The sequence below is a fragment of the Salmo trutta genome, chromosome 18 (genome assembly GCF_901001165.1).
Source record: "Salmo trutta chromosome 18, fSalTru1.1, whole genome shotgun sequence".
In the NCBI taxonomy this organism is placed as follows: Eukaryota; Metazoa; Chordata; class Actinopteri; order Salmoniformes; family Salmonidae; genus Salmo; species Salmo trutta.
Window position 1 is genome coordinate 58,167,328 of NC_042974.1, and position 19,086 is coordinate 58,186,413.

A 19,086-nucleotide genomic window follows, 5' to 3' on the forward strand; every position below is an offset into this window, starting at 1 on the left:
GGTTAAGGGCTTGTAAGTAAGCATTTCACTGTTGTATTTGATTTATATAAATAATCACAATCACACCATTGTATTCACAATATATACAACATTTATTTCAGTTATTAATATATAAAATAGACAATGTACTTAATTTTCACCATAGAAAAAATACATGTAATAAATACAGACCATTTTAGTTTTGCTGTACAAAACATCCAGCACAATTTGACATTAATAATCTTATATGAGACAGAGGATAAATGCTATGCAACATTGATATTGAGAAGATAGCTAAGTATATCTTAAGGGAGTATTAATCAACACAATATAATGTGTCATATTATTGACAGTTTAAATTTATATTGCCATTCATTTCCGAATGTCGAATCAAACTGTCTAGTGGAGTCAGCAGGGGTTTATTGATAAATAATGGATGTTACAAGGCTTTCAGGTGAATTAAGCACCACCTTATCTGTCCTCTCTCTCTTTGACCTCCTCATTCACCTCCCAAATCCTCTCTACCACCACATCTTTTCTTCATATCCAGCTCTTTTTCCTCTCATCTTCTTCTACCATTCTTTTCCTTCGTTCTTTCTCCTTACAGTGTTTGTCTCCCTTTCGAGCCATTTCAGAAAACAAAACGTAAAATAATAATTATCATAAATAACAATACGTATCATCGCAATCACCTTGGTACTTTATAGAAAAATAGTATCCCTACAACAAGCCACTCGACTCACTATGAAATTAGTACAAATATGGTGTACACACATACTAAAATCATCTTACAGCAACATGACCGTCTGCTTTTAGCATATCTAAAACAGCTCATTACAAGTTAAACATTACAAAAATAATCGTCACACACTCCATACAACAATTAGACTTGAGAATTTCCCCAAACTAGTCATATCCAGGTATTTGAAACATACATTACATCACAGCACTCATTAGCTTTGTAATATCTATCCTTTAAATACACATAAAATAGAATACCTCTGAATAAACGTTTGCTAAAACATTTGTCTCTTGTATAAACATTATAAAATAACAAAGGAATGCATCAATAGATTTTTGCATTGACATAGCATTCTACGAGATGTTGATTATTCAACTGTTTCCAGCAATGACCAACTTCTGCAAGTTGAGGAATCTAGAGACAAGCAAAGGATGTTTTTTATAGCAAACAAAAATGTGCACTGTGGTACAGTTGAAAACACCCATGTAACCACTACACACGGCAGCACAGTGAAGCACAATAGTATCGACACACTAGAAGTACAGAGGAACAACACTCCAAGACGTGTACAGATGTCAATAGTGATGCCATTTAAAAAGTCAAAGCATTAGAAGAAGCGGTGGAAGAGTCTGATTAACCCAGACATTGTGTAGCAGGGCTGCATGCCATACCAGAAGGCAGAGAGCTAGCTGGCTCGGCCTGTTGAGTAGCAGTTACAGAGAGCACCAGCAGCAAGACTGGCTTTGTCCACGGATGGTGTCTGTGTCCCTGTTTTGCACGTCTGTCGTGCTTTAGTTGGATTCGTCAACCGTCGTGTTTCCTTAAGTCCACGCCTGTCTGAGTGTGTGTTGGCTAGGTTTAGAGACTATTTGTCACTGCCTGTGAACACCGTATGTCTGTGTGTGTGTGTGTGTGTGTGTGTGTGTGTGTCATCCAAAGCGCATGAGCTTCATAAGTGCCTATTTGTCCAATTCCTCCAATCCTCCTGCTCTCTCCAAGCGGGCATGTGTCTACCTGTGTGTGTGTGTGTGTGTGAGATATATATATATATATATATATATATATGAGAGCCTGTGTGTGTATATGAGAGGGCATGTACAAGCATTTGTCCGTCCCCAGCCCGGTCGGTTCCTCCTAGGACCCCCCCTGCTCTCTCTGGACGTGGGCCTGTGGCGGGGTCTTCACTATGGTAATGACAGAGGCTGTGTTGAGGCGTGGGGCTGTAGCCAGGAGGTTGCCCCCTCCAGACTCTAACCCACGGGCGAACCTCTGCAGGGCTGCCAGCCTGGCCCCTAGGCCCTCCAGCTCTCTCCTCATCCCTGCGTTCTCCACCCCCAGCCTCTCCACCTCCCTCTGGAGCTCCTTCTTCTGCTGCTCCAGGGCCTCGCGCTGGGACACGCGCTTCACCCGGCAACTGGCAGCGTAGCCGCGGTTCTTCAGAGTGCGCCGGCGCTGCTTGAGCTTCTGGACCTCCTCGCGGGACAGACCCCGCAGGTGCAAGTTGAGCTCCCGTACAGACAGGGACATGAGCTCGCTGTCCGACAACACCGGAACGTTCTCACCACACTCCCGCTTTACCTGGAGAGGGAAGGAGAGTTTTATAATTTTATTTTAGAGAAAGTGCGTGTAAAATGCACTTTAAAATTGAATGAACTCCAAACGTTATCATAAATGTATTCTAATTCTACCTTCAGGGCTTTGCTGCTTCTTTCTGACGTCATGATATGGCTTTATCCTGTGTCTCCGACACCAATAAACACAGATTTATAGACGGTCTACAAGAGAGTGAGGGAAAGGACATGATTACATTTGAAGCATTTGAGAGACATTCATCTAATGAAGTTCATGTGTTACCCTATATACACACACACTACTCAGTGTAGTAGGATATAAAGACATTCCATCTTGGACTGAAGACCTTCCCTTGAAAAAAAAAAACATCCACCACACTTCTGCAGTCTATCATTCAAATGTCTAAGTGGGAGTAAAGTGAGGTTTTGAAAGTTTAAGATTTCTCCCCTGACTGGAATAGTGAAGGGAAGTTAAGTTTATCATGTGCCCATCCCACATTGCTCAAATCAGGTGTTCCCCTCAAACACAAGTAACCACTTCCTAACAATCACAGCAGAACTGAACTAGTATGAATACAGTTATAACCTAACAGATTGGGCATATTGTGCATTTCCAAATGCTCAAACTATGGGGGCTGGGTTCAGTGGCGGTCGGTGCCATTGAAGATGGGGGCGTGCTTTTTTTATGAGCATGGCCTTATTTCTATTACAGCATACTGTCATTCATATTCCATTCACCCAGCTCAATGTAAGAGTGATAGGTTCAGGCTACTACATGATACTCAAATTTTCCCTGTACCCATGAGGTTGCTACAACCTAGTCTATGAATGAAAGTTTACAACGTAGGTGCACAGGTCGTTAGAATTGTGAGTAATCAAGGTGACAGACAGTGACACATTCAATAAACGCCTTGCACACTCATGCCTGCATCTAGCTGATCTAGGGTGTAATCATTAGTCCAACAGTTGCAAACGTGAATTTCTATTTGACAAATTAATCTATTTTAATACCTGTTATGTTCACTTCAGTCTAACTTAAAAAATTTTTTTTACCAGAATCAGCAGAATGAAGACACGATGACACGCAAACAGAGTTCCCTTTCATAGCAGCCACATATACAACGAGCAAAGGGATCATGCTGTTTTTATATCAAATGAAATTATATTTGTCACATACACGTTTAGCAGATGCTATTAAGGGTGTAGCAAAATGCTTGTGTTTCTAGCTCCAACAGTGCAGTAATATCTAACAATTAACAACAATACACACAAGCTAAAAAAGTACAAGAATGGAATTTAGGAATAATTCAATATTAGGATGAGCAATGTTGGAGTGGCATAGACTAAAATAAGGTATAATAGAATACAGTTTATACATGAGATGAGTAAAGCAAAAATATGTAAACATTAACGTGACTAGTGTTCCATTATTAAGTGGCCAGTGATTTCAAGTCTATGTATATGGGGCAGCAGCCTCTAAGGTGCAAGGTTACGTAACTGGGTGGAAGCCACCTAGTGATGGCTATTTAACAGTCGGATGGCCTTGAGATGGACAGAGAGAAGCTGTTTTTCAGTCTCAGCTTTGATGCACCTGTAGCAGGAAGAACAGGCAGTCGCTCAGGTGGTTGTTGTCCTTAATGATCTTTTTGGCCTTCCTGTGATGTCGGGTGCTGTAGGTGTCCTGGAGGGCAGGTAGTTTGGCCCCGGTGACGAGGTGTGCAGACCGCACTACCCTCTGGAGAGCCCTGCGGTTGCGGGCGGTGCAGTTTCTGTACCAGGCGGTGATACAGTCCAACAGGACTCAATTGTGCATCTGTAAAGGTTTGTGAAGGTTCTAGATGCCAAGACAAATTTATTCAGGCTCCTGAGGTTGAAGAGGCGCTGTTGCGCCTTCTTCACCACACTGTCTGTGTGGGTGGACCATTTCAGGTCATCAGTGATGTGTACACCAAGGAACTTGAAGCTTTCCACCTGCTCCACAGCGGTCCCGTCGATGTGGACAGAGGCGTGCTCCCTCTGCTGTTTCCTGAAGTCCACGATCAGCTCCTTTGTTTTGTCGACATTGAGTTAGAGGTTTTTTCCTGGCACCACACTCCCGGGGCCCTCACCTCTCTGTAGGCTGTCTCGGCATTGTTGGTAATCAGGCCTACTACTGTTGTCGTCTGCAAACTTGATGATTGAGTTGGAAGCGTGTGTGGCCACGCAGTCATGAGTAAACATGGAGTACAGGAGGGGGCTGAGCACACACCCTTGTGGGGCCCCTGTGTTGAGGACCCTGTGTTGAGGATCAGCGGAGTGGAGGTGTTGTTTCCTACCTTCACCACCTGGGGGCGCCTGTCAGGAAGTCCAGGAACCAGTTTCAAAAGGCGGGGTTCAGACCCAGGGCCCCAAGCTTAATAAGGGTACTATGATGTTGAATGTTGAGCTATATTCAATGAACATCATTCTTATATAGGTATTCGTCTTGTCCAGGTGGGATAGGGCAGTGTGCAGTGCGATGGCGATTGCATCATCTGTGGATCTATTGGGGGCAGTAAGCAAATTGAAGTGGGTCTAGGGTGTCAGGTATGGTAGAGGTGATATGATTTTTAACTAGCCTCTCAAAGCACTTCATGATGACAGAAGTGAGTGCTACGGGGCAATAGATCAGTTACCCTTGCTTTCTTAGGTACAGCAACAAAGGTGGACATCTTGAAGTGGGGACAGCAGACTGGGATAGGGAGAGATTGAATATGTCCATAAACACTCCAGCCAGCTGGTCTGCGCATGCTCTGAGGACACGGCTAGGGATGCCGTCTGGGCCGGCAGCCTAGCGAGGCATAACACGCGAAAATGTCTGCCATGGAAAAAGGAGAGCCCACAGTCCTTGGTTGCGAGCCACGTCGGTGGCACTGTGTTCTCCTCAAAATGGGCGAAGAGGGTGTTTAGCTTGTCCGGAAGCAAGACGTCAGTGTCCGCGATGTGGCTGGTTTCCCTTTGTAGTCTTGCAACCATCTACGTGCTCTCCTCTTCTCACCTTTCCCCTTCGCTTGTGGACTTCATTGCACATCAGCTGTCTATGGCCAGGCACAAAAACCTTTCCAAGCCAAACCTTCATACCATGACCGCTAACCGTTACACACTGCCAACATCGTTGTCACGCCATTGTCAACATAGCTACTAGAACTGACGCGTAAGTAAACCCGCTTTAATCATGCAGTACAGTGCAGTCAGAAAGCAGTTCAGCAGTTACACCGGCAGGCCCCGGTGACAATAAAATAAAACCAAAAGCTTACCTTGACTTGGAAGAGTTCCACTATTTGATAGCCAGCTAGCTAACATTGCATCCCTCTCTTTTTGAGCTGGGTGTTTGAGTAGGCTAAAACTAGCGAGCTGCATTCGCTTGCTAAGTGAAAGTTAAAATTAAAAAAAATACAACCTCACTTCTTAATTTGGAAGAAATTAATTTGTTCAACTATTGGTCTCTCTATCTTTCAGTCAACTACTCACCACATGTTATGCACTGCAGTGCTAGCTAGCTGTAGCTTTCAGTACTAGATTCATTCTCTGATCTTTTGATTGGGTGGACAACATGCTAGTTCATGCTGCAAGAGCTCTGATCAATTTGGAAGTTGTCATAATTACTGTGTAAGTCTATGGAAGGGGGTGAGAACCATGAGCCTTCTAGGTTGTGTTGAAGTCAATGTACCCAGAGGACAAAGGAAGATAGCTGTCTTCCAGCTACACCATGGTGCTACCCTTGTGCTGCTGAGGCTACTGTAGACCTTCAATGCAACAGTGTGTTTTAAGCAATTATTTGGTGACGTGAATATATGTAGTATAGTTTTATCTAAAAAGGTTAACTTTAATGTTTCCTTTATTTTCACGAAATTCACTGAGGATGATGGTCTTGCCCTTCCTCCTCTAAGGAGCCTCCACTGGCTGGGTTTGGACTCTTCCATGTGAAACTTGGTATTTGGAGGATCTCTTTTACATTTTAATATTTTATCTATTCTGGACAAGTGGCAGCTATGTTTTGAGTGTTATTTTAGAAGTTATTCTTGTGTTTGATGTGGGTTATCACAATCATTAAACAATAAAATCCCCTTCCCCCAATTAGGATAAGGAACGAGATCACAACAAGAACTGGCTAGATGTAAAATAGAATGATGACTCAGCTCTAACATTGACGTCTAGACTGGATTATAATTATTGTTCTAAATAAAGGCTCTGGTGAGTTTATGGTGGATCCCTGACCTTACTGTTTCCCGAAATACGTGGGAAGTGACCTTACACTCAAAAACGTCTGTCCTACCACGAGGCGCCGTTGTAAACCGATGTGACCATTTCATAAAGTCATAGTGATTCAGCAATAAGCTGCCCACCGCTAGTTTCTAACGGGCGACTACACTCTCTCGTCCATGTATTGTGTCAATAAAACCTCACTAAATATTGAACGATACCCGTCTCCTAAATTCTGCATTTAAAGCAGTATTTTGTGCCCAATAGTGTTATAACACAATTCAGTTAACGTTATGACGTTAGTTGTAACGTATAATCCAATTAACCGATAAGCAGAAACACAACGCTATATTTACCTTTCAAATTATATTGATGTTTCATAAGCTAACTTTCATTATTAACAGATTCACATTTAAGATTTGTGCCCATGTAAACATTTAATTCTCAATAGAAATCCACCAATTTCCTTAAACTGGAAGGGAGCTGGCTCAATGCGATAGTAAACACACGGCCATCGCAACTGCGCAGGTCGCCATCCATTTTTTTTCTTAGCAACGATTAAATAACTCCTTTTAATCTTTAAAAATGAGAACCTATACAATGTTATACAAAACACCACATATCGAGAACAATACCCGACATGCATCTAAGATATGTAGATAGTGAATATGTGGTCGTATCATTGTTGCCAAATTGTAGCAATTTTGCAAGGCTAGCTAAACAACATGCTAGTAGCATTAGCCAACAACACGGATTAGCCAATGCTAGCTAGATGGCTGGCTAACTCGAAAAGCAAACAGCTGCCTACTTACTTGTCCTTAGCTGTGTCGTTGGAGAGTACCAACTGCCAGTCTTTGAGAAGTCGACACAATTGTATAAATAAATGTTTAAAAACACGGAGAAAAGTCAAATACTGTGTTCAGTCGAAGTGAGATAAGCGACAAAATGTCAGTCCGCCTTTTCCCGGAGTTACTCTGTTCGTTGGGGTTAGATTCTTTCATTCACAAAAAACACAGTAACAATGACGTAAGCTCGAAGGAATGAGGGTGGATCCCGCCCGCCCCCACAGCGTACGAGCTGGAAGCAAAGGATCGGGATGTAAACAATAAGGAATCCATGAGTCCCAAACTTTTCCATGATGATGACCTGCGTCTCCTTTCATATTCTTATTGATTTTGACAGGCGATGTAGGGAAAAGGAAAATAGATTAGGGAAAAATTACATTCCAAATATATAGTCAGCTGCACACCTAGTGAATGTAGGTGAAAATGACTTTCATGTTTATATAAAGGTGAAAAAAAAGCAACAGCCCTGAAATTACAATTATACTTATATTGTAGAAAGGGAGAGTCTGACTCCTTGCTCCAATACATTGCATTTTGAAATCACAAATGTTGAGGCTCTCTCCTTATAGTGGATTACTAGCCAAAGATCAGCATGCACCATACATAAATACTATAAACGGTATCTTAATATTAAACACAATTTTAAAAATTACAGTTGTTTTGTTGAATCATTAAACACTCTATAAGACATCTCGTACGACAGAGGGCGCCATTTATTTTAGAGTCAGGCAACTGACAAATTTTCCCGTCATCCAACGCACATGTAGCTTACCCGAGTGACCTCAGATTGTCGCAGGACCAATGCACGCCTCTTCTGTCCAACATTTATGCAAGCCGGGGCAAAAGCAATAATTAAACGATAAAACGTTAAATTACTGATTCACCTTTCCACCGATTGAGGTACATTTTGAGTTGCTAATCACACCAGCTGGTAAGAGGCGCGAGAACAGTTTCCCATGGCTGGAATCGAGGAGCTATCACCGGCTGTGGGCCCAGTCGATACCCGGCCCCCAGAAGGCGAGATCGACGAAGATGAAGATGAGGAGGTATTGATGAATGGCAACTTGACACATGTCACCCCGTAACTGTCATGAACGATCATACATACAATTTAATTTGAATGGCTATGCCTATTTAGCTAGTTACATCTGAGGGTCAGTCGTTATGCTAGTAATTGCTCACCGGTGTTAGCATGGTAGCTAGCTAGCGAACTATCACGTGCACAACTAGGATAGCTGTTTTACATGTAACGTTACCTGTACTGTAATTGGCTGTACTTTAAATGTAACTCCATAAACAAATCTAAACAAGATAACTAAGCTAGAAGTCCCATGGTGGGGGCACATACATTGTAGGAATTGTCTAAAACTGTAATTTGTCATTCAGTAATCTGAAGGTTTTCAATAATAGTTAGTACCTCAACAGAGCTGGTTACTTTTTGGACTTGAAAATCCTTAATTAATGTAGTTACTATATACCTCCATTCTCCGTTGGGTCTAAAATAAGCATGTTATCAGTGTTGTAGTAACTTGTCTCCCTCCCCTCAGCTGGATGAGACTTTTATTGAGAGGCTGTGGGGTTTGACTGAGATGTTCCCTGATACACTGCGTTCTGCGGCTGAGGTGACCGTATCAAGCTCAGTCACGATGGCCAAGAAGCTGTACAGGTGAGCGTTCTCCTGAAAACTACAGTAGAGAGGTTTCAGACGTTATCTCATCATGTCTGTTTGTTATTTAACCCCCACCTTTCCCTCTCATCTCACCTCCTGTCGCCATGTCTCTTCCAGTTTCTCCCGCGCTGCCCTGTGGGTGGGCACTACCTCGTTCATGATCCTGGTTCTTCCGGTGGTGTTTGAGACTGAGAGACTACAGCTGGAGCAGCAGCAGCTACAGCAGCAGAGACAGGTACTGTACTATCCCACTGAGAGACCATATTCAGTTCCAAATACACCACTAGCCTCTACCACTATGTCCTAGCTAGGCTCTTGTTCTTCAGAAATTAAAGCAATATGGCTAAAGGTATTAGCATTTCAGACAGTAAGGTGGATATATAATCATATAGCCTATACCTATCCTATACTTTTCAATCTACGTGAAAAGCCTTTGGGGCTTTGATTTGGAATTGGGTAAATCATTATTTCGTTATGTCAGAATCTGCGGTGTTGTCAATTAATAAATTAACTAATGTTTTTGTAATGCCCCTTCCTTGTGTAGATCCTGTTGGGACCCAACGCAGGGATGTCAGGTGGGATGCCAGGGATGATGCCTCCCGCTCCAGTGAAAATGTGATGAAGATGTCACTCAAACAGCCTTAGAGCTTTAACCAACGAGGGGAAAGGGGAGGCTCGGAAGGAGAGAGAGAGACAAAGAAGAGGGAGGAAGAGAATACAAAGCTGCATCTGGTCAGCACACATGCTCATTCCAACATCCAGGATTGGTCATTTAAGGAGGTTAGAGGAGGAGGAGGATGATGTCACGTCCTGGGTGTTGCAATAATGAACGTCCCTCTCGCTGTCTCTCTTACTCAACATCCTGCAGAGACTGACTTCTGAGCACTGTCCTTTTAATTCATTTCTTTTTTTATATGTATAGCGATATAAATATGTATGTGTTCCACAGAGTTTGGACCAGGTAGATAATTGAAGAAATTGGGATATTAGTGCGGTTATAAGAGGTTACCAAGAGTGTGTGTGGTCTGAAGAACAATGTTTTAATGTGGGTGTGTAGCTACATTTGGCCTCAACTATTGTTACCTGCTTGGTTTGGGAATGTGTTCATTCCACTTGTAAGTGGGAAAATCATGGTAGACTAGACATGACTGTCATCATAGATCTGTCATATTCAGTCACAGCTGGTCATTGAGATCGATCTAGTCTGCTGATTTTCGTTGTACCTCTACATCAAGAACAGGCTTACACTAGAGAAGCCAGGTAAGGTGACCATGCCCATTGAGTTGGTGACTTCTTGGAATATGCATCTACTCAGATGCAACAAAAGCCAGCAGGCCAGAAGACTCTGCAAAGACTAAGCCATAGATAGGGTATTATAGTGTTCTTTGTTGTGAGTGTTAAAATTCCCATTGAACAACTGCACAGGGATACCCAATTGAAAAAGTGTTCCTGATCAGAGAATGTCACGTGTTGCTTGAGTCTTGATTTCATTTGGGCATTAAAGCCAATCTATCACAAAATATGCATCACAAAAAGTATATTTTGTTAAGATTCAAACAGCAGTTTCCCTACATACAGTATAAATCTGTAAATATATTATGTCAATGTACACATAGTCCTGTCAGGCCTGAGAGAATGTCAGTTACTTTTCTCTGTTATCACTCCCTATGGAATGTATGGTCTCTTACCTCAGCTTCCAGAGCTAATTCTACGTCTGTGTTTTCGACATGATTGCAGGAATAAAAACACCAACGAAATGGACATTAACGTGTGCTGCTTTGCCTCCTTTACAGTTAACTTGTTTGAAATGATTTACATGTACCTGACTTTCCTCTGAGACATTACATTTGTATACCGTAGTAAAGTACAGGTATCTTAGAGATAAATACTAGAAATTGACTTTGTAACTTGCATCAAGATCAATCACTCCTAAATATTGTTGCTGATGAGAGCAGAGCATGAGAGCATCTCAAGCATACAATTTGACAGTTTACTTGATTGTTGCTGATGGGAGCATCTCGAGTGTAACACTTTTGATTGACAGTTCTCAACTTTCAAACACGAGCGTGATAAAGGACTTCTGTTAAACTTTCCCGCCACCTGAATAATAAATCTCAGGTGGCAAGTAATTTTTCATATTGATAAGCTGAAGGTCATCATCATTAGCTTTGCAACATCATGTCGAAGGAGTGCCTTTTATTTTGACAGCCTGCACATACCCAGTTTGACGCGAGAAGTCCGTTAGACCCGATGACGTGTTTCACCTCATTCGTTTATGCTACGTTCACTTTCTTGTCAAAACTAAGAAACTTCGACATTTCCGACTTGCTAACTGGTTGAAACGTGACACGTGTGTATTAATTACAACCCGTGTGTATTAGTTACAACCAGCAAGTCAGAAATGTCCTAGTTGCCGACAAGCACCCGAACGCGGCATTAGATAGCCAAAGTCGCCATGACGTCGCCTACAAGTGGGGATTTCTATTTTAGAAATTGAATTAATAGAACGGACGACAGCATTTAAAGCAATGATGTCATAATGGGTGGACTGGCGAGTGTACCCATAGGAGCAAATCAGGAATTAAAATCAGGAAATGTACCCATCAATCTGTGATGTGATATTTTGAATCAACTCAACTGACATTACAAAAATTACATTACATTAAATTGCATGAGCCACATCAGCTAGCATCATTTGAATGAACATTCTACATTACCATGGAAATGATTGCATCACAATGGAAACGATTGTCACAATAATAGGCAGCCATTGCCAGTGTACCCATGAGTTTGTCAGCCAAATCGCAAGGGTTAGTGGATCCAAGCCCATTCTATTTCTATGATTTCTTAGAGCTGGCCAGGTTGTAGTTCTAAAACCCGGAAATGAGTGACCTCTGGTTTGTTCAGCCATCCCTAATGGAAGAATGAATTGGAAAATAATAGGCTTTTGTAATAAATGCCCGAAAATAAGATCTGAGGTTAACACAGGCATAAGAGATCTTATACATTTTGTTATATGAGATAAAAGCAGTCAGTTAACATGACCTTTATGAATTATGAAGCCTTTATGTGCTTTATGCATAACCGTGGGAAATAGGGGTGCCGAGGGTGCTGCAGCACCCCCTGAAAAATCTGAATAAAAAAAATAATGAATATAAAATATATATTATTTTTTGAAAAATATATTGTTTCACAAAAGTAGTGCACTGGGCCTTTACTAGCATTAGTGGACCGATATAGAGGTCTGTAGTGCAGGCAAAACATTTTTTTCAACATCTCAGCTTTGGCAAAAAAGGTAGTTGTATAATGAAGAACAATATCTTGCAGGATTCAATAGTTAGAATTGTAAGAGTTGTTGCCCTGACCCTGTTGCTGCGATTGTCATTCAAATAGGATCCAGAGAGAACAAAACCCTGTCTGTCCTCAAACATTTACATCAAAAGGTGCAAAGTTATGGGCAAAGACACAAAACATCCACATCAAATTACATATTTCTTCTTCTTGATCAAATAACATGGAAAACAACCATTTTTTGTGCAGTATTAATTTACCATCCACTTAATGTAAATGTACATTACTGTATTGTACATAGGCTGGTTATCTAGGTTTGTACCTGTAGACTTTCCATCACCATGAAGAAAAACAATGCACAATACAGTAATTGAGTATATTGAGACATCAAGTGGTTTGTGATGATGTGATGATATGATGATGTGGCTAAGTTGGTAGAGCATGGCATTTGCAATGTTAGGGTTGTGGGTTCCATTCCCATGGGGGACCAGTATGAAAATGTATGCACTCACTACTGTAAGTTGCTCTGGATAAGAGCTTCTACCGAAAAGGAATGAATAGACCATTTCAGTTAACACATAGAAATAAGTTGCGTTTGCAAAGTATTTAAAGAAACTAGAAAACATACTGTATATCAAACAAGTATTTTCATATTCCACAAGTATTATCAGATACTACACCGGCTCTAATCGTACTACACTCAGATGCTCGTCGGATGTGTCAGGGCTTGCAAACTATTACAGACTACAAAGGGAAGCACAGCTGAGAGCTGCCCAGTGACACGAGCCTACCAGACGAGCTAAATAACTTCTATGTTCGCTTCGAGGCAAGTAACAGTGAAACATGCATGAGAGCATCAGCTGTTCCGGACGCCTGTGTGATCACGCTCTCCGCAACCGATGTGAGTAAGACCTTTAAATAGGTCAATTAAACAGGTCAACATTCACAAGGCCGCAGGGCCAGACGGATTACCAGGACGTGTACTCCGAGCATGCACTGACCAACTGGCAAGTCTTTACTGACATTTCCAACCTCTCCCTGTCTGAGTCTGTAATACCAATATGTTTTAAGCAGACCACCATTGAAAGGTTGGTCATGGCTCACATCAACACCATTATCCCAAAAACCCTAAACCCACTCCAATTTGCATACCGCCCCAACAGATCCACAGATGATGTAATCTCTATTGCACTCCACACTGCCCTTTCACACATGGACAAAAGGAACACCTACAGTTGAAGTCGGAAGTTTACCTACACCTTAGCCAAATGCATATAAACTCAGTTTTTCACAATTCCTGACATTTAATCCTTGTTTAAATTCCCTGTCTTAGGTCAGTTAGGATCACCACTTTATTTTAAGAATGTGAAATGTCAGAATAATAGTAGAGAGAATGATTTATTTCAGCTTTTATTTCTTTCATCACATTTCCAGTCGGTCAGAAGTTTACATACGCTCAATGAGTATTTGGTAGCATTGCCTTTACATTGTTTAACTTGGGTCAAATGTTTAGGGTAGCCTTCCACAAGCTTCCCACAATAAGTTGGGTGAATTTTTCTATAGGATTGAGGTTAGGGCTTTGTGATGGCCACTCCAATATCTTGACTTTGTTGTCCTTAAGCCATTTTGCCACAACTTTGGAAGTATGCTTGGGGTCATTGTCCATTTGGAAGACCCATTTGCGACCAAGCTTTAACTTCCTGACTGATGTCTTGAGATGTTGCTTCAATATATCCACATAATTTTCCTCCTCATGATGCCATCTATTTTGTGAAGTGCACCAGTCCCTCCTGAAGAAAAGCACCCCCACAACATGATGCTGCCAACCCTGTGCTTAATGGCTGGGATGGTTTTCTTCGGATTGCAAGCCTCCCCCTTTTTCCTCCAAACATAACGATGGTCATTATGGCCAAATAGTTCTATTTTCTTTTCATCAGACCAGAGGACATTTCTCCAAAAAGTATGATCTTTGTCCCCATGTGCAGTTGCAAACCGTAGTCTGGCTTTTTTTTGGCGATTTTGGAGCAGTGGCTTCTTCCTTGCTGAGCGGCCTTTCAGGTTATGTCGATATAGGACTCGTTTTACTGTGGATATAGATACTTTTGTACCTGTTTCCTCCAGCATCTTCACAAGGTTGTTTGCTGTTGTTCTGGGATTGATTTGCACTTTTCGCACAAGTATGTTCATCTCTAGGAGACAGAACGCATCTCCTTCCTGAGTGGTAAGACGGCTGTGTGGTCCCATGGTGTTTATACTTTCATATTATTGTTTGTACAGATGAACGGCCCCTTCAGGCGTTTGGAAATTGCTCCCAAGGATGAACCAGACTCGTGGAGGTCTACAGTTTTTTTTCTGAGGTCTTGGCTGATTTCTTTTGATTTTCCCATGATGTCAAGCAAAGAGGCACTGAGTTTGAAGGTAGGCCTTGAAATACATCCACATGTACACCTCCAATTGACTCAAATTATGTCAATTAGCCTATTTGAATCTTCTAAAGCCATGACATCATTTTCTGGAATTTTTGTAGCTGTTTAAAGGCACAGTCAACTTAGTGTATGTAAACTTCTGAACCACTGGAATTGTGATACAGTGAATTATAGGTGAAATAATCTGTCTGTAAACAATTGTTGGAAAAATGACTTGTGTCATGCACATAGTATGTGTCCTAACCGACTTGCAAAAACTATAGTTTGTTAACAAGAAATTTGTGGAGTGGTTGAAAAACGAGTTTTAATGACTCCAACCTAAGTGTATGTAAACTTCCGACTTCAACTGTATGTGAGAATGCTATTCATTGACTACAGCTCAGCGTTCAACACCACAGTGCCCTTGAAGCTCATCACTAAGCTAAGGACCCTGGGACTAAACACCTCCCTCTGTAACTGGATCCTGGACTTTCTGACGGGCCGGCCCCAGGTGGTAAGGGTAGGTAACAACGCATCCGCCACGCTTATCCTCAACACGGGGGCCCCTCAGGGGTGCTTTCTCAGTCCCCTCCAGTACTCCCTGTTCACTCATGACTGCATGGCCAGGCACGACTCCAACACCATCATTAAGTTTGCCAAATACACAACAGTGGTAGGCCTGATCACTCACTCATCACCACAATGATGAGACAGCCTATAGGGAGGAGGTCAGAGACCTGACCGTGTGATGCAAGGACAACAACCTCTCCCTCAACGTGATCAAGACAAAGGAGATGATTGTAGACTACAGGAAAAGGAGGACCGAGCACGCCCCCATTTTCATGGACAGGGCTGTAGTGGAGCAGGCTGAGAGCTTCAAGTTCCTTGGCATCCACATCACCAACAAACTAACATGGTCCAAGCACACCAAGACAGTCGTGAAGAGGGCACAACAAAACCTATTCCCCCTCAGGAGACTGAAAAGATTTGGCATGGGTCCTCAGATCCTCAAATAGTTTTACAGATGCACCATCGAGAGCATCCTGACGGGTTGTATCACTGCTTGGTATGGCAAATGCTCGGCCTCCGACCGCAAGGCACTACAGAGGGTAGTGCATACGGCCCAGTACATCACCGGGGCCAAGCTTCCTGCCATCCAGGACCTCTATACCAGGCAGTGTCAAAGGAAGGCCCTAAGAATTGTCAAAGACTCCAGCCACCTTAGCCATAGACTGTTCTCTCTGCTACCGCACGGCAAATGGAACCGGAGCGGCAAGTCTAGGTCCAAAAGGCTTTTTAACAGCTTCTACCCCCAAGCCATAAGACTCCTGAACTTGTAATAAAATGGCTACCCAGACTATTTGCATTTGCCCCCCCCCCCTCTTCTACGCTGCTGCTACTCTCTGTTATTATCTATGCATAGTCACCTTAATAACTCTACCAACATGTACATATTACCTCAATTACCTCAACACCGGTGCCCCCGCACATTGACTCTGTACCGGTACCCCCTGTATATAGCCCCGCTATTGTTATTCACTGCTGCTCTTTAATTATTTGTTATTATTATCTCTTACTTTTTTAGGTATTTTATTAAAACTGCACTGTTGGTTAAGTGAGTAAGCATTTCACTGTAAGGTGAATACCTGTTGTATTCGGCGCATGTGACTAATACATTTTGTTTTAGATTAACTGTTTTGTACAGATAATTATTAGACTCAAGTTGCAAATGCTGGTAAACATTCAAATACATTTAGTTATTTTTAAATCACAAAACAAGTTCACTGTGCCTTTACTAGTCCTGTATTAGCGGAACGATATTAGCGGACTGAGTGCGGGAAAACATCTTTCCTCCAAAAACGACAAATTCGCCATTCATTTCCCCCATAGGCTTTGTACAAACAACCATGGTGGAGGTAGTGCTTACAAAAAGACACCATTACTATTTATCTTTATTGGAGAAGCAGTGTTTGCCTATCTTCATACTGCACAGCCACTAGCCATCTCGTAGCTACTACTAGCATAATTTTAGGTTTTTCTTGGTAGAATGGATTGTTGTAGCTAGGAAGTTAGCTACCACTCTTTGATAATCATTGATAACAAACAACATAGCTAATATATTTTTTGGTGATGGTAACTTCCATCTGGCCTAAGTGGTGTGTCAGACACAGTCAGATCAACATGGACTTCAAACTGAGGTTGTTTTGTCATGTTCTTTACCCCCAGGAGTCCTTTTTCCAAGACGTAGACGTCCTACAGAAGCATGGAATTGTGAATATATCTGAAAACAAGGTCAAGGACAGTGGTTAGACAGCCCTGACCCTTGACAGAGTGTATAATATGTTATAGATACTTAGTCATGGGTAGGTAGATAGACCAACTCAAGATTACACCTCAAAACAAGATTATTTTTGGCAGTCCCAGTTAGGTTGTACTGTCTTGGAAGTCAGGTTTCAGAAATGTTCAGATGTTCTTACATTGTCATTTAGTCCGTGTCTCTGTTGTTCTCCAGTCACAGCCCAGCTTCCTGGAGAGGATAGCTACACAGGAGGAAAAGTAATCTTCATCGACACAGAGAACACTTTGTATCCTAATTTACCTGAGCTCTAATCTATAAAGTCAGATTTGCATCAGTCTAAAATCACCCGTACCTTTGCAAGTATTTCTGAGGATACAGGGTCATAAGTATCACAGTGTTTTTTTATTCACATGACTCAGCCAATAGAGTCTCTTATGAAATCCTATGTTTTCCTTAACCTGATGTGACCCTCTAGTCGTCCAGACAGACTGAAGGACATAGCAGACAGGTTCAACGTGGACCATGATGCTGTGCTGGACAATGTGTTATACGCCCGAGCCTACACCAGTAAGACATCTAACTTACTCATTAAACAGTACCTCTCTATCGTTACTGCCTAAACCTGAGAACATATTGTCTGAGGAAAGCTGTTTCACAATGTTCGATAGAAATGTTAAGTATACATTTTGAGTCTGTTGTTTGTACATTTTTTACTGTATACATTTGAGGATGACTTCTGTGTTTTCTAATGGGTACTTATGACATCAGAGGATAAGGCTTTTGTATGGTTTGGACCTTGCATCTTGGATTTACTGTACTGCACTGTATTATGTACCTAATTAGGTTTCAACTTCAGGTGAACACCAGATGGAGCTGTTGGATTTTGTGGTGGCCAAATTCCACGAGGAGGGAGGCATCTTCAAACTTCTGGTATTAAATGAAAATAAAATATAAACAACATCACCTGTCACATTGTTTTATGTTAGTATTTTTTTCTTAGTGTCAACTTCTATCACTGTACTTATCTTTCGGTAACACTTTAGTTAATGTCGACAGATATAATGCATTATTATGTGTAATAAGCATTTATAATGTCTTGTGTCTCTATGTCTTTCCCATTCCTGCCCTCAGATCATAGACTCCATCATGGTCTGTTCCGGGTAGATTTCTCTGGCCGAGGGGAGCTGGCAGAGAGACAACAGAAGCTGGCCCAGATGCTCTCTCGTCTGCAGAAGATCTCTGAAGGTCTGGCCACAACTCTTGCAGATTTTTATGGGAACTATGGAAATAATACATGTACATCGCAGCAGAATAACTCTGCAGAATCTCTTGACTTTTGCGTAAACCTTGGATTGATGGAGATGGGATATTTTTTGTTTTTTAATATTAATATTATATTCATGTCTTCCTCTCCCTAGAGTACAACGTTGCAGTGTTTGTCACCAATCAGATAACTGCAGACCCTGGAGCTGGGATGTCGTAAGTGACTAACCTGATTTAGGGACTAGGGGTCGGTTTGGAATTGGACGGAAACTCACTCACTTGGCTAAAGTTCTAACAGGTTTTGGCCTGTAATTCTGATCTGAGGGTTTCTCTTGTCTCTGTCAGGTTCCAAGCTGATCCCAAAAAGCCGATTGGAGGGCACATCCTGGCGCATGCGTCCACCACACGAATCAGCTTGAGGAAAGGACGTGGAGAGTTGAGAATTGCCAAGATCTTTGACAGGTAATTTGTCTTAAAGTTCACTTACTCAATATATGTTGTTCTCATTATTCCTTAGTAATAAATCATTGTAAAGAAGTGGTCAAATAGTATTTTCTCACCTATAGAGAAAGATCTACCTCCTCTCATAGATTCATTATTTTCCATGGTCTCCTGCTGTCCTGATATGCCTGAGAACGAGGCCACTTTCGCCATCACTCCAGGGGGAATTGCTGATGCCAAAGAGTGAAAGACCCTCATGGATTCACCAGTAGGCAGCTTTTTTCAAATCATAACTGATTTGAATACTTATACTGTTTATCTGTACTATTTAATGTTAGAATTTTTTGTTGTTGAGTTTAG

At 41.9% G+C, this 19,086-nt stretch overlaps 3 protein-coding genes across 3 annotated transcripts; 2 read left to right on the plus strand and 1 right to left on the minus strand.

The window, feature by feature from the left end:
* Positions 1-73: 73 nt before the first annotated feature.
* Positions 74-7,530, minus strand: maff (v-maf avian musculoaponeurotic fibrosarcoma oncogene homolog F). The gene is made up of 3 exons (XM_029699219.1): positions 7,326-7,530; positions 2,410-2,496; positions 74-2,299 (listed from the first exon to the last, which is right to left on the minus strand). Exons 2-3 carry the CDS (start codon positions 2,440-2,442, stop codon positions 1,856-1,858), a joined length of 477 nt encoding a protein of 158 aa, XP_029555079.1. The 5' UTR covers positions 2,443-2,496; positions 7,326-7,530; the 3' UTR covers positions 74-1,855.
* A 784-nt stretch (positions 7,531-8,314) lies between these two features.
* On the plus strand, positions 8,315-10,788 carry tomm22 (translocase of outer mitochondrial membrane 22 homolog (yeast)). The gene is made up of 4 exons (XM_029699220.1): positions 8,315-8,404; positions 8,906-9,024; positions 9,145-9,262; positions 9,572-10,788. Exons 1-4 carry the CDS (start codon positions 8,315-8,317, stop codon positions 9,644-9,646), a joined length of 402 nt encoding a protein of 133 aa, XP_029555080.1. The 3' UTR covers positions 9,647-10,788.
* Positions 10,789-17,082: 6,294 nt separating this feature from the next.
* LOC115152701 (meiotic recombination protein DMC1/LIM15 homolog) lies at positions 17,083-19,073 on the plus strand. Its single transcript, XM_075074239.1, is given in 9 exon segments — positions 17,083-17,086; positions 17,236-17,308; positions 17,498-17,589; positions 17,879-17,952; positions 18,154-18,169; positions 18,172-18,267; positions 18,441-18,501; positions 18,631-18,746; positions 18,903-19,073. Coding segments are annotated over 9 exon segments (603 nt in total). The 3' UTR covers positions 18,974-19,073.
* The last annotated feature ends 13 nt before the right edge of the window (positions 19,074-19,086 follow it).